Source organism: Haliotis rufescens, unplaced genomic scaffold (assembly GCF_023055435.1).
Source record: "Haliotis rufescens isolate VD_foot unplaced genomic scaffold, xgHalRufe1.0.p SCAF_10, whole genome shotgun sequence".
NCBI lineage: Eukaryota > Metazoa > Mollusca > Gastropoda > Lepetellida > Haliotidae > Haliotis > Haliotis rufescens.
In genome coordinates this window covers 46,428,872-46,441,668 of record NW_025963780.1, presented here as the reverse complement: position 1 = coordinate 46,441,668, position 12,797 = coordinate 46,428,872, and the positions used below count along the sequence as shown (strand labels likewise).

General features: G+C 45.1%; 1 protein-coding gene across 2 annotated transcripts in view; it reads left to right on the top strand.

Annotated features, from left to right (window-relative positions):
- LOC124126852 (solute carrier family 49 member 4 homolog) overlaps positions 1 to 11,999 on the top strand; it is a 58,717-nt gene extending 46,718 nt beyond the window's left edge. For both annotated transcript variants that reach the window (XM_046490398.2, XM_046490397.2), the window contains 6 exons: positions 379 to 508; positions 3,121 to 3,229; positions 4,985 to 5,052; positions 5,221 to 5,339; positions 9,759 to 9,941; positions 10,821 to 11,999. In XM_046490398.2, coding sequence (XP_046346354.1) covers positions 379 to 508; positions 3,121 to 3,229; positions 4,985 to 5,052; positions 5,221 to 5,339; positions 9,759 to 9,941; positions 10,821 to 10,954 — 743 coding nt within the window. In that variant the 3' untranslated portion in view covers positions 10,955 to 11,999. The remainder of the gene's footprint in view (positions 1 to 378; positions 509 to 3,120; positions 3,230 to 4,984; positions 5,053 to 5,220; positions 5,340 to 9,758; positions 9,942 to 10,820) is intronic.
- The last annotated feature ends 798 nt before the right edge of the window (positions 12,000 to 12,797 follow it).

Sequence of the window (12,797 nt, the reverse complement as noted above, 5' to 3'; positions counted from 1 at the left end):
GAACAAGATTTTTTATTGAAATGAAAGTGAAAAAAAAATAGAATATAATTATGTGTAAAACACATGTTTCACCTGCGACGTCTTCGTTTTAGTTCCTGGTATCGCTTGTTTGTTGTATGGACTAGGTTAGTGCAGTAGTATTCCTTGTGACCTTGACCTCGAGGCTATACGTGACCTATGATCACAGCATTCAAGACGTGACTTTCGTTTTTAACCTATCAAAGATTTGACGTTCAGTTCACTGCAGTGCGTGTTTTCTAACGTATAAACTCGTTGTATCTGTGTTCACTCATCGTAAATTACGATTTGCGGGTTGGAAACTAACTCTTTGTAAGCAAATGTAACGTTTTTGGAATTTTAAAATTTTGAAAACTGCAGCATTTGGCGTGTGTGCGGTTGTTCTTCTAACTATGCTGATGTACTTCCCAAGTCGACCCCCCAAACCTCCTTCTCCATCTGCTGCAACCACAAGACTGGACTACCTGGCAGGTCTCAAACAGCTCTTTAGGTGAGAGCACGCTTAAGGTTATCTTTGTAACTTTGTATACATATACTCTTAAAAAAAGAAACGCACAGGTAGTATGTAGTTCATTGAACCTGACGACACCACAAATCCGGTATATAAACTCGATATATGATATTGGAAAATGTTGGTGGCCTGATATTCGTCAAACTGTGCGTCGAAACGCAGGCATTGTCGATTTGCAATGTCTTAAACAGCATTGTTTTCACACTTGTTAAAAAATGTCATGGGGAAAAACAGTAAAGCAAAATGCACGTGCAAGTTATGACATTCGTAACTCGTGGTATTGGCTATAAAAAGGCAAGCATAAGCAAATAATTTGTCATTCAATTGTCAACATTTTTAAAGTTCGAAATTGCCGAGACTCAGTGCTGCCGATCGGAACATCGCCATAGGACGTATCCAAAGCGTGGAATCGCAGTCATCTGTTGCACGCCACTTCAACGTCTACCACAGCGCCATTTGCCGCCTTTGGGGCCGATACACACAGTTCAATTCCACTGCAGACCGTCCGAGAACCGACCGTCTAAGACTTACCACCCCTGCACAGGATCGCTACATTCGACTGTTCCACCAACGTCATCGCAATGTCACAGCTACGCAGACTGCAGGACGCATTCCTGGTTTGAGGAGTATATCAGACCAGACTGTCAGGGTCCATCTTGGCGAAGCTGGAAACCGACCCAGAAGACCAGTTATCGTCCCTGTTTTGCAACAGATCCATCGACAGCGACGCGTGCGTTGGTGCCCTACCTTACAGCCTTGGAATTTGAGAAACTGGAGACGAGTGTGGTTTAGCGATGGATCACGATTTCTTCTTTACCGGCGAGATAGAAGACAACGTGTTTATCGTCGTCGAAATGAGCGTTTTGCCCCACATTGTGTACGTGAATTCGAAAATTTGGTGGCGGTAGTGTCATGGTGTGGGGGCCATGTCCTACACCACGAGATCTGACTTGGTTGTGGTTCAGGGAAATTTGACAGCAAATCGCTACATGAATCAAATTCTTCAACCTCACCTTCTCCCAATGATTGACCGTCAGAGGGAGCTGTTTCAATAGGACAACGCTCCACCGCACACAGCTCGTGTCACGGTAGACTACCTTCACAATGACAACATCAACGTCCTGCCCTGGCCGTCGAGATCTCCAGATCTCAACCTTATCGAACATCTCTGAGATTAACTCGATCGACGTGTACGTCAACGTCCGAACACGCTGCAGACACTCCCACTACTGGCCAACGCGTTACATGCAGAATGGCGCAGAATTCCGCAGGACAGAGTTCGTACACTTATCCAGTCCATGAAATGCAGAGCGTGATTGCTGCCCGGGGCGGTCACACGAGATACTGAGTTCAGCGCAACCTTGTGGCCTTATGTGACATGACAATGAACAGTTTTCAATGCCTTTGTACAACGACAACATGTGACTTTCGAGCTCCAAAATTTCATATTTGTATCTATGATATTAAAATATATATATCGACTTTAGTAGGTACAATAAATTTAATAAAAATCTACCTGTGCGTTTCGTTTTTTGAAGAGGGTATACATTTATTCTATACGCTAATTCAGTATTCACCTGAAGGAACAAGAAGTAGCTGTACGTCGTTTTAAAGAATAGAAGAAGTTGTCATCCATAAACATGTGTGATGTATTAAAACTATCCTTGTTGTAAGACGCTAAAAATGGTTAGGCTTGGTTGACTGCATGTCATGGTACTCGGCGTCGGAGTCTCATAATATCAAATCCATTCTCTGATCTAGATTCGATAACTTACATTCCGGATATTGCCACACGTGGCCTTCAACATCAAACACACATACCGAATGAAAATAGATGAAAACATAATAATTTAGCATTACTTGTGTTTAAAACATCAGAGCACACGATGCAACATGAGATTGTGTTTTAATTTAAAACCAGAAAAAATCTTGAAGCTTTTGATATCCAACTTCAGCCTAACTCAACACCAGCAAGGTATAAGTCTTTAAAGGAACAGCCCAGACATTCAAATTATGTGCTCAATAAAGTATTATGAACTCAACGAACAAGCAGTTATAAACCTACTGGCTGTTTGTGTAACTCGATATGGAATTTTTGAAATTGTGGTAACACCTGGTAATAGGGCTTACAATCATTGTAAACCCTTGATAGAACAAAAACTACGAACAGCCTACGAGACGCACGTGCAGATTTCGTGCCATTGCGAGACGCACGTGCAGATTTCGCACCGTTGCGAAACCCACGTGCTGAGGTCACCGGTTTCATTGAACCGAGTTCACGACTGCAGGCGATATTTCATCTCCGATACAGGTTATACATTTGAGAGTTTTTATTACAATTATTTAATTATAAACGTTGTCTATGCGATGAGTCGGTTTATAAGTTGAACAAAACGTTTCTCCTCGGGATTACCAGCGATTGTAAACCCTGACATGAGGTGACATATGTCAGGGTTTACAATCGCTGGTAATCCCGAGGAGAAATGGTTTCTCCTATACATGGAACACACTACCACTTTTTCTAATTTGTATGCCTATTCAATATTATGTAGTGTTTGGTGTAATTCTAAACAATGTGATGAAACCTGCAGGAAGGGGCGATTCTGGCAGATAGGATTGGCCTATGGTGTGTCAACGGGAACTCGCGATGCCTGGTCCTCAATGCTTGACGTCAATCTGAAGGCACACGAGATATCGCAGGTACTCTTTGATATTGAAGCTTTTTCAAACTACTGTTATGTCCGACACTGAATAAAAGCGGCACAACTCGGTCCATAACCATAATAATAAAAGTGACAAAACCTTCCCCATATTAATAAAAAATCTCGGTCAAAAACAGTCGATTGTACGATTCCGACTATATCGCAAGAACGGGATTAGGAATCACTATCACATAGTGATGATACCAGGCCTATCCCGCCCCACCGGTGGCACCCGTCACAGACACATGCACAGGAATGTCAATTCTTGATCTGAGAAAAACCACGGGAACACATGGTACAAGTCAAGATAGGGAATTGCATCGGACATAATTTTTTGTCACTGATGTGTCAAATTTGGAAATTTCCTCCACATGTCTACCCTAAAACTTTGTAAAAGCTTTCTTGAAGCCTTTACTGTTGTAACCTTGATCAAACAAAATCTTGGTAGAACCAGCCTGCTCGATTTTACCTCAAAAGTTGTGTAGACACCAAGGACTGGGGCTGCAGGAATATTGCTAGACATAAAGCGAAAGTTGACAAATGGAAAGTTGAAGTCATCACTCTTGTCATAGTCTTGTGGAGTGTGTTATGTCTCTCTGAATCTTTATGTATAGATCTAAACATGAAGCAGATGAAGCGGTCTCACCGGTTTCCTAAATTTATAGTAAACGAGTGGTATCATCGATACAGCTGAAGGTTAAGTTCAACTTCTTGGCCAAATTACCTTGTTTGAAGAAATGTCCAGGGTCCATTGCACGGTCCTGAATGTGTCCTAAGCATGTGTTTATGAATCTATGTAATTTAGTTATGATATCAAGTGTTCACGCAAAGGTGAGCATATCCTGCCTCACCGGTGTCATTGTCACAAACACATGGAAGGGCAAGTCAAATGTCCACCTGAGAAACAACAACACGGGTTCAAGCTAAACTAGGAGACTTGCATTGGGCATTATGTTGGAAATGTTGTAACCCTGTTCAAACAACTTTAAGAAAGAGTCGTATGACGCTCTTAGAAATATTAACAGAAAAGCAATCCTCGATTCTACCTCAAACGTTGTGAAATGTAGACACCAAAGGAATATTGCTCGTCATAAAGGGGAAGTTGACAAATGGAAAGTGGAAGTCATCCCTCAATGAGGACATTATGTCACCAGAGTTTTTATGCATATATCTAAATATGGAACACGGGTCTCGTGTATTTCTCGTTCATGTGGGTAAATCAGTGGAAGGGAATTGGCTATTTGACTTTTATTCAACGACATCCGAATAATGATGTAAAGAAGCTGAGGTTGGCCGATTCATCTGCTCACCGAATCAGATCAGCAAGAAGAGGAGCGTGATTGATGCCTTGCGGATGTCTACTTCTTGCCTAAATGTCATATTCCCTATTTCACATAGATGTTATCCATGAGAAAGTTCAATCATTATTCTCTCAGATGGTATTTGCTTCCATTTCTGACAATGTCCAGAACCTGAAGGTAGTACATTTCACCTAAAGTTATTTACCTGTTGATTTTACCAAATATAATGGTCATTATTCGTTTAGCGAATATGCTATGGACAATTCAACTTTGATAGGGATATTTCCTATTATGCCTCTATTTGAGAATATTTTTATGTACTATTCCTATTATGTTTTATTTCCTAATATGCCATTAATACTAAACAACTAGAAATATGGCAGTATCATGCAACACAAATACATCCATTTATACCAATAGAGCAATAACATAAATGATTGTTTGTTCCATAGAAACAGGCAGGATGGCTTGGATTCTATGGAACTATAGCTGGGTCAATTGCAGTCATTGTTACAGCAAGGTAGGACGCTAGTTGTCGTGGTATTGCTACAGGGATATATGACATGTTGCTATGTTGGTTGCGACACGTAACAATAATGCATTCCCTACATGTACATGCGAGGTGTCGGTTGATATTTGGTTGATATGTAGTAGATATTTGGTAGATATATTATCATGTTGTTTACAGATTTGCCGATCACTTCCAGAAACGACTGAAGCTATTTATCTTGTTGCTGACGATTATCACCACAGCGGCGTATTTGTGGCTGATTTTGTTGATACTGGGCATTTTACCCGAATCAAAAGGTAGAAAACTTCGATATCTCTGCAATGTTTTATATAATATGAGGGTAACGCTAAGACCGAGGGCTTCTGCAAAGATAATCCCCTGAAAAATAGCGTTACCGTTATTATAGCTAAACTGAAAAGAATTTGCTATCAAATAAACATAAAGAACAATACCGATTTTGAAACATTTACTGCAATCAACACACAACGATTGTCACTGACCCAGATTTTACAAATACGGAAACGTGTTGAACAAACCTAATGACGTCACTATTGAACGTCATTTCATCTCGCGTAACAACGGGCGTGATAATGTCCCGTGGTCAAGCAATATGAGAGCATTATCAAATTACAGTAGCCCGCTCATTTCTGAAAACATGCCGGTTTAATGGATATATGATAATTCTATCCATTTTAGCTATAAATATCAATAAAAAACAGTTATCAAAACAAAGTGATAAACTGGGTTTGCACGGACATAACGGCTCTTATATATCCTGTAGACTGTAGAGGATGATAGTCCACTGGGCTGTATTAGCACTGATATATTACACTCGATACAACCAGTGTGCCACCTCACCACCGTCATTTACTGCTGACATATTGCAGGCTGCAGTGTTTAACAATATTCGCTCAGTACGAGAACTACTTGTGATCGTTAAGATCTCAAATTTTGCGTGTTTGTTGCCACACTTATCAATATTCCAGCCACATGACAGTGGCCTGTAAATAATTGATAATTGACCAGATAATCCAGTGATTGTTATTATGAGCAATGATTCATGCTGTCGCAGTTGTGTCACGCTACTAACCACGTCACAGAGTCTGGTAACCTGTCAAATTAAGTCTCCTCATACGACAAGCAGAAGTTGCTGGGAACCAGTTTTATCCCTGAATCCCCGCTCTCTCCCTGAATGCCCGCTCTCTCCCTGAATCCCCACTCTCTCCCTGAATCCCCGCTCTCTCCCTGAATCCCCACTCTCTCCCTGAATCCCCGCTCTCTCCCTGAATCCCCGCTCCCTCCCTGAATCCCTGAATAAAAGTGCAGTAATCTTGGACGCGACGTTAAGCTCCATTTCACCCTACCTCACCTCACCTAGAGTGGAGATATTGATTTGTTAAGAACAGGTTTTCCCGCGCAATTTATTTTGTTACCTGTCATAAAAATAGAAAGAAATGTGAAACGAAAGACGTAGTTAGATATAGACATTGTATGGTTTTCCAGAAAATCTAAGTACAAAATAAAACCTTTCTCATAGGTACCCTCTGCCTTTTCCATGTTGTTTCCACTTTTTTTAAATCGCCTCGAAAAGAATATGAAGTGGTTCGCCCCTCCCTCCCCCCAATCCCCAATGTACGGCGATTTCAAAGGTTGACTGTTTTGAAGTGTTATTTAACCTGAATCCCCGCTCTCTCCCTGAATGCCCGCTCTCTCCCTGAACCCCCGCTCTCTCCCTGAACCCCCGCTCTCTCCCTGAGCCCCCGCTCTCTCCCTGAATCCCCGCTCTCTCCCTGAATGCCCGCTCTCTCCCTGAATGCCCGCTCTCTCCCTGAATGCCCGCTCTCTCCCTGAACCCCCGCTCTCTCCCTGAGCCCCCGCTCTCTCCCTGAATCCCCGCTCTCTCCCTGAGCCCCCGCTCTCTCCCTGAATCCCCGCTCTCTCCCTGAGCCCCCGCTCTCTCCCTGAATCCCCGCTCTCTCCCTGAATCCCCGCTCTCTCCCTGAATCCCCGCTCTCTCCCTGAACCCCCGCTCTCTCCCTGAATCCCCGCTCTCTCCCTGAATGCCCGCTCTCTCCCTGAATGCCCGCTCTCTCCCTGAACGCTCTCTCCCTGAATGCCCGCTCTCTCCCTGAACCCCCGCTCTCTCCCTGAATCCCCGCTCTCTCCCTGAATCCCCGCTCTCTCCCTGAATCCCCGCTCTCTCCCTGAATGCCCGCTCTCTCCCTGAATCCCCGCTCTCTCCCTGAATGCCCGCTCTCTCCCTGAATGCCCGCTCTCTCCCTGAATCCCCGCTCTCTCCCTGAATCCCCGCTCTCTCCCTGAATCCCCGCTCTCTCCCTGAACCCCCGCTCTCTCCCTGAATCCCCGCTCTCTCCCTGAATGCCCGCTCTCTCCCTGAATGCCCGCTCTCTCCCTGAACCCCCGCTCTCTCCCTGAACCCCCGCTCTCTCCCTGAGCCCCCGCTCTCTCCCTGAATCCCCGCTCTCTCCCTGAATGCCCGCTCTCTCCCTGAATGCCCGCTCTCTCCTTGAATGCCCGCTCTCTCCCTGAGCCCCCGCTCTCTCCCTGAATCCCCGCTCTCTCCCTGAATGCCCGCTCTCTCCCTGAATGCCCGCTCTCTCCCTGAACCCCCGCTCTCTCCCTGAGCCCCCGCTCTCTCCCTGAATCCCCGCTCTCTCCCTGAGCCCCCGCTCTCTCCCTGAATCCCCGCTCTCTCCCTGAGCCCCCGCTCTCTCCCTGAATCCCCGCTCTCTCCCTGAATCCCCGCTCTCTCCCTGAATCCCCGCTCTCTCCCTGAATCCCCGCTCTCTCCCTGAATGCCCGCTCTCTCCCTGAATGCCCGCTCTCTCCCTGAACGCTCTCTCCCTGAATGCCCGCTCTCTCCCTGAACCCCCGCTCTCTCCCTGAATCCCCGCTCTCTCCCTGAATCCCCGCTCTCTCCCTGAATCCCCGCTCTCTCCCTGAATGCCCGCTCTCTCCCTGAATCCCCGCTCTCTCCCTGAATGCCCGCTCTCTCCCTGAATGCCCGCTCTCTCCCTGAATCCCCGCTCTCTCCCTGAATCCCCGCTCTCTCCCTGAATCCCCGCTCTCTCCCTGAACCCCCGCTCTCTCCCTGAATCCCCGCTCTCTCCCTGAATGCCCGCTCTCTCCCTGAATGCCCGCTCTCTCCCTGAACGCTCTCTCCCTGAATGCCCGCTCTCTCCCTGAATCCCCGCTCTCTCCCTGAATCCCCGCTCTCTCCCTGAATCCCCGCTCTCTCCCTGAATCCCCGCTCTCTCCCTGAACCCCCGCTCTCTCCCTGAATCCCCGCTCTCTCCCTGAATGCCCGCTCTCTCCCTGAACGCTCTCTCCCTGAATGCCCGCTCTCTCCCTGAATGCCCGCTCTCCGCTCTCTCCCTGAATCCCCGCTCTCTCCCTGAATCCCCGCTCTCTCCCTGAATGCCCGCTCTCTCCCTGAATCCCCGCTCTCTCCCTGAATCCCCGCTCTCTCCCTGAATCCCCGCTCTCTCCCTGAATCCCCGCTCTCTCCCTGAGCCCCCGCTCTCTCCCTGAATGCCCGCTCTCTCCCTGAATGCACGCTCTCTCCCTGAATCCCCGCTCTCTCCCTGAATCCCCGCTCTCTCCCTGAATCCCCGCTCTCTCCCTGAACGCTCTCTCCCTGAATGCCCGCTCTCTCCCTGAATCCCCGCTCTCTTAAATGAACTTGCAAACCACCCGTAACACGGCCATGTATGTTATGTTAAAGGGGTGATATTCTCTTTGACAATCCTGGATGTATTTAGATACCGCATCAACATAAAAAAGGGCTTATACTCTTACTAGTAGTGGAGATAGACAGCCTCCAAAGTAAAGTGGTAGGGCCTCCGCCGGGGGAGCGGCGTCATACCAAACGATGTTGAAAGATGGTATTTGTTGTTATCCTGTCTGGCTCTTGGCATTAAGGAGCTAAAACAAGGACTGGTCGGCTCGGAGTCAGTATACTGTGTCTGAGTGGGGTATTCATGTTTAACTGCGGCATGGTATATCACTAGGCTTGCACTATCAAACGGCATCAGTCCGGACTAGTACAAGCAGCCACAGTCCCACGTGCATGCATGTCGCTATAAAAGTGCAGTAATCTTGGACGCGACGTTAAGCTCCATTTCACCTCACCTCACCTCACCTAGAGTGGAGATATTGATTTGTTAAGAACAGGTTTTCCCGCGCAATTTATTTTGTGTTACCTGTCATAATGTGAAACGAAAGACGTAGTTAGAAATAGACATTGTATGGTTTTCAGAAAATCTAAGTACAAAATAAAACCTTTCTCATAGGTACCCACTGCCTTTTCCATGTTGTTCTGGAATAAATACTTTTTTAAATCGCCTCGAAAAGAATATGAAGTGGTTCGCCCCAATGTACGGCGATTTTAAAGGTTGACTGTTTTGAAGTGTTATTTGACCTCCTTTATACCAATGCAAAAAATGAAACAAGGACTGTCTTCCCACTGGCTGTTCTATGTTCAGTTATTTATAAGATTACATGAGCACAATTACTGTATACTCCCAATCCATTCATTGAAGGCAACATAGTGAAGGCGAGCCCTGATCCAGTTAGTCATGTTGGCGACGCCCTTACAGAACTAAAATCACACTCCCATGATTCGTGAATATGGAATTCGAACGTTATTATTAATCGGGAAAATAAAACTATTAAACCCGTTGTTCTATCTGCAGGGTCTACGTATGCATCTTATATCCTGACCTCCATTAGCAGCGGGTCCCTCAGTCCGCTGTTTTATGAACTTGTCTGTGAGACGTCCTACCCTGTAGCAGAGGGCGTCACTAATGTCAGCCTCACCTCCATGAACAATCTGGCAGGCTTGGTGTTCCTGGGAGTCATGTCAGTGCCTGGGATAGGTAGGTTCCTGCATATTGAAACAACTGTTTTGTATTTCTGAGACCACAGCAGGTGCGTGGGATGCAGATCGGGACAAACAGATGCTTTCAAATATATTTGATGGACTTGATCATAGTTGTTTTTTATTATCATCATAAATTTGAATTTTAATAATTAATCTCGACATTTCGGCAAGTGCTAAAATGGTATAGAATGAAGTAGAATGACGTAGAATGAGGTAGGATGAGGTAGACTAAGGTAGAATGATATAGGTGGAATGACGAAGAATAAAAAAGAACGGCATAGAATGAGTAGAATGGTGAACAATGAGGTAGATAGCGGTCTAAAAGAATGATTCACAGTGATATATAATGATGCGGAATGAAGTAAAATGCTATTGAATGAGTACAGTGGTGTAGATTCATGGAGAATGAAGGAGCTTGACGCAGAATAATAGGATGAGGTATACATAAAGATATAGAATGATAGACAATGGTTTGGAATGAGGTAGAATGCAATAGAATGAGTATAATGAGGTAGCTTAAGGTTGGATCATCTGGAGTAATGTTGAATCACATAATTATATAGATGTACAATGAGGTAGAATAATGTGACTTTTAAAGGGTTAGGTGGTAGGAGGTAGAATAATATACATATCGAATAAAATAGAATGAGGTAGAATGATATAGAATCCAGTGACATCGAATGCCACCATCTCCGAACCTGTGTACCGAGCAAACCCAACACATAATGCTATTATTGAACACTAGTTCCCTAATATGGTTACTTTTTGTAAGATGTTTGTCTTCATGCAAATATTTTGTGTCTTGTTTATTACAAACTCAGATTGACAACACAGCTCATACTGAATCTAAAGTAACGTGGAGCTTTCTGTTCAGGGACTGTCTGGATGAACTGGCTGCTTGTGTCAACCTTCTGTCTGGCTATATTCCTGCTGATTCTCCTGCCAGAGGGTCACAACCGCCTCGACGTCGACCAGCAGCAAGGGGACCCAGCTCAGGGTACATGTTGAAGGGTTAGGATCAGGGTAAGGGTTAGGGTTTGAGGACACAACCGCCTCGACGTCGACCAGCAAGGGGGCCAAGCTCAGGGTACATGTTGAAGGGTTAGGGTTAGGGTTAGAGTTAGGATTAGGGTTTGAGGACACAAACGCCTAGACATCGACCAGCAGCAAGGGGGCCAAGCTCAGGGTATATGTTGAAGGTTGAGGGTTAGGGTTAGGATTTGAGGACACCACCTCCTAGACGTCGACCAGCAAGGGAACAAAGTTCAGGGTACATGTTAAAGGGTTAGGGTTAGGGTTAGGGTTTGAGGACACAACCGCCTAGACGTCAACCAGCAGGACGGGAGTCAAGCTGAGGGTAGATGTTGAAGTCGCTTGAACCACACATGAAAAGTGAAGGAACAGTATTTCAGTCACGGCGTGTCAACTCAATGTAAGAGGGGAGCTTTTAGTGACACAGGTATAATAACCAAGGAGATACATTTTGTGACACCAAAATGGTCACGTTAAATGCGAATCAGGTCATGTATTTGAGAGATAGGCATAAGATCATAAGGTCTGTCATAAGATAATGTCTTTCTAATATACAGAAGGTACGTCTGTCTACCTGTGCAATATGAAACGTCACCGCCAGAGAATAATCCGCCTCGTGTATCTGCAGAAGCCATAGGGCGTAAATGGCAAAATGGTGGTGAAAATTATATGAATGGATCACTGAAAAACTCAGTTGATGTTAAAAACCACGAACATTACTGTTGATTATTCGCCATACTTTACTGGTGTTGACTTAGACGTGAGATTCTTCACTTGTAATTCGGTGCACGTAGCTAGCAGCCTGTTCAACATTCACGGCGAGCGGCTTGTGTTGGAAGCAGTGGACAATTCCTGTCAGATGTAGTTCCACTGGTACACGAACAGGCATGTGGATGTATTTGTTGTACACCCTCCTCAAGTGTTTGGTTATTGTGCGGTCAAACAGAAACAGTCTTACGTCTGTGTTTTTTACAATTTAGAGGACTATTTGCCCATCAGCATAATAAAAACTAAAGGGACACGGCGTATGTGGTGTATAGGGAGACTCTTTACATGCGGATGGATACGTGTCATGGCTAAAGTTTGACAGGAACGGACACGATATGTAACACATGGCCACACAGGATGAAGCTGGGTAAGGATAAAAAAAACCACACGACACTCAAAATAACGGATTACATGTTCCTCATGAAAGTTGATGAAATATGTCTTCATGTTGAAAAAAACACAAATAAATATTGAAAATACATGGTCTGCGTTAATTGCTGGATGGATGCACATTTCAAAAACAGATACAAATCTAACACAATATCCTCCAATCACAGCTTCCAGATATCGCAGTCAAGGGACTGTAGCACCAGCAATTGCGTGATGGGAAGGGGGGTAGCTTGTGTGACCGTAGTTGTAGATTGTGTGATGGGAAGGGGGGTAACTCGTGTGACTGTAGTGGTAGATTGTGTGATGGGAAGGGGGGTAACTCGTGTGACTGTAGTTGTAGATTGTGTGATGGGAAGGGGGGTAACTCGTGTGACCATAGAGGTAGATTGTGTGCAAGCTCCTTCCCAGCGCGTGACACCTTCGTTACACTCTCGGTAACATCGCTGCCACCAGTGTGGGCGCGGCCATTACAAGAATCTTGAAATTTGCCCTCTAACCCCAAATGTAGTAACGTTTATACTTTTGTTTATGTCTTTGGGAATGCCATCATATTTCAATTTGAAAAGGTTTACGACTGACCATGTTTTCCAGATGAATTTACTTTGTTGTTTTGATAATCAGATTGGTTCGAGATTGCAGACTAACGGAAAACCAACCAACT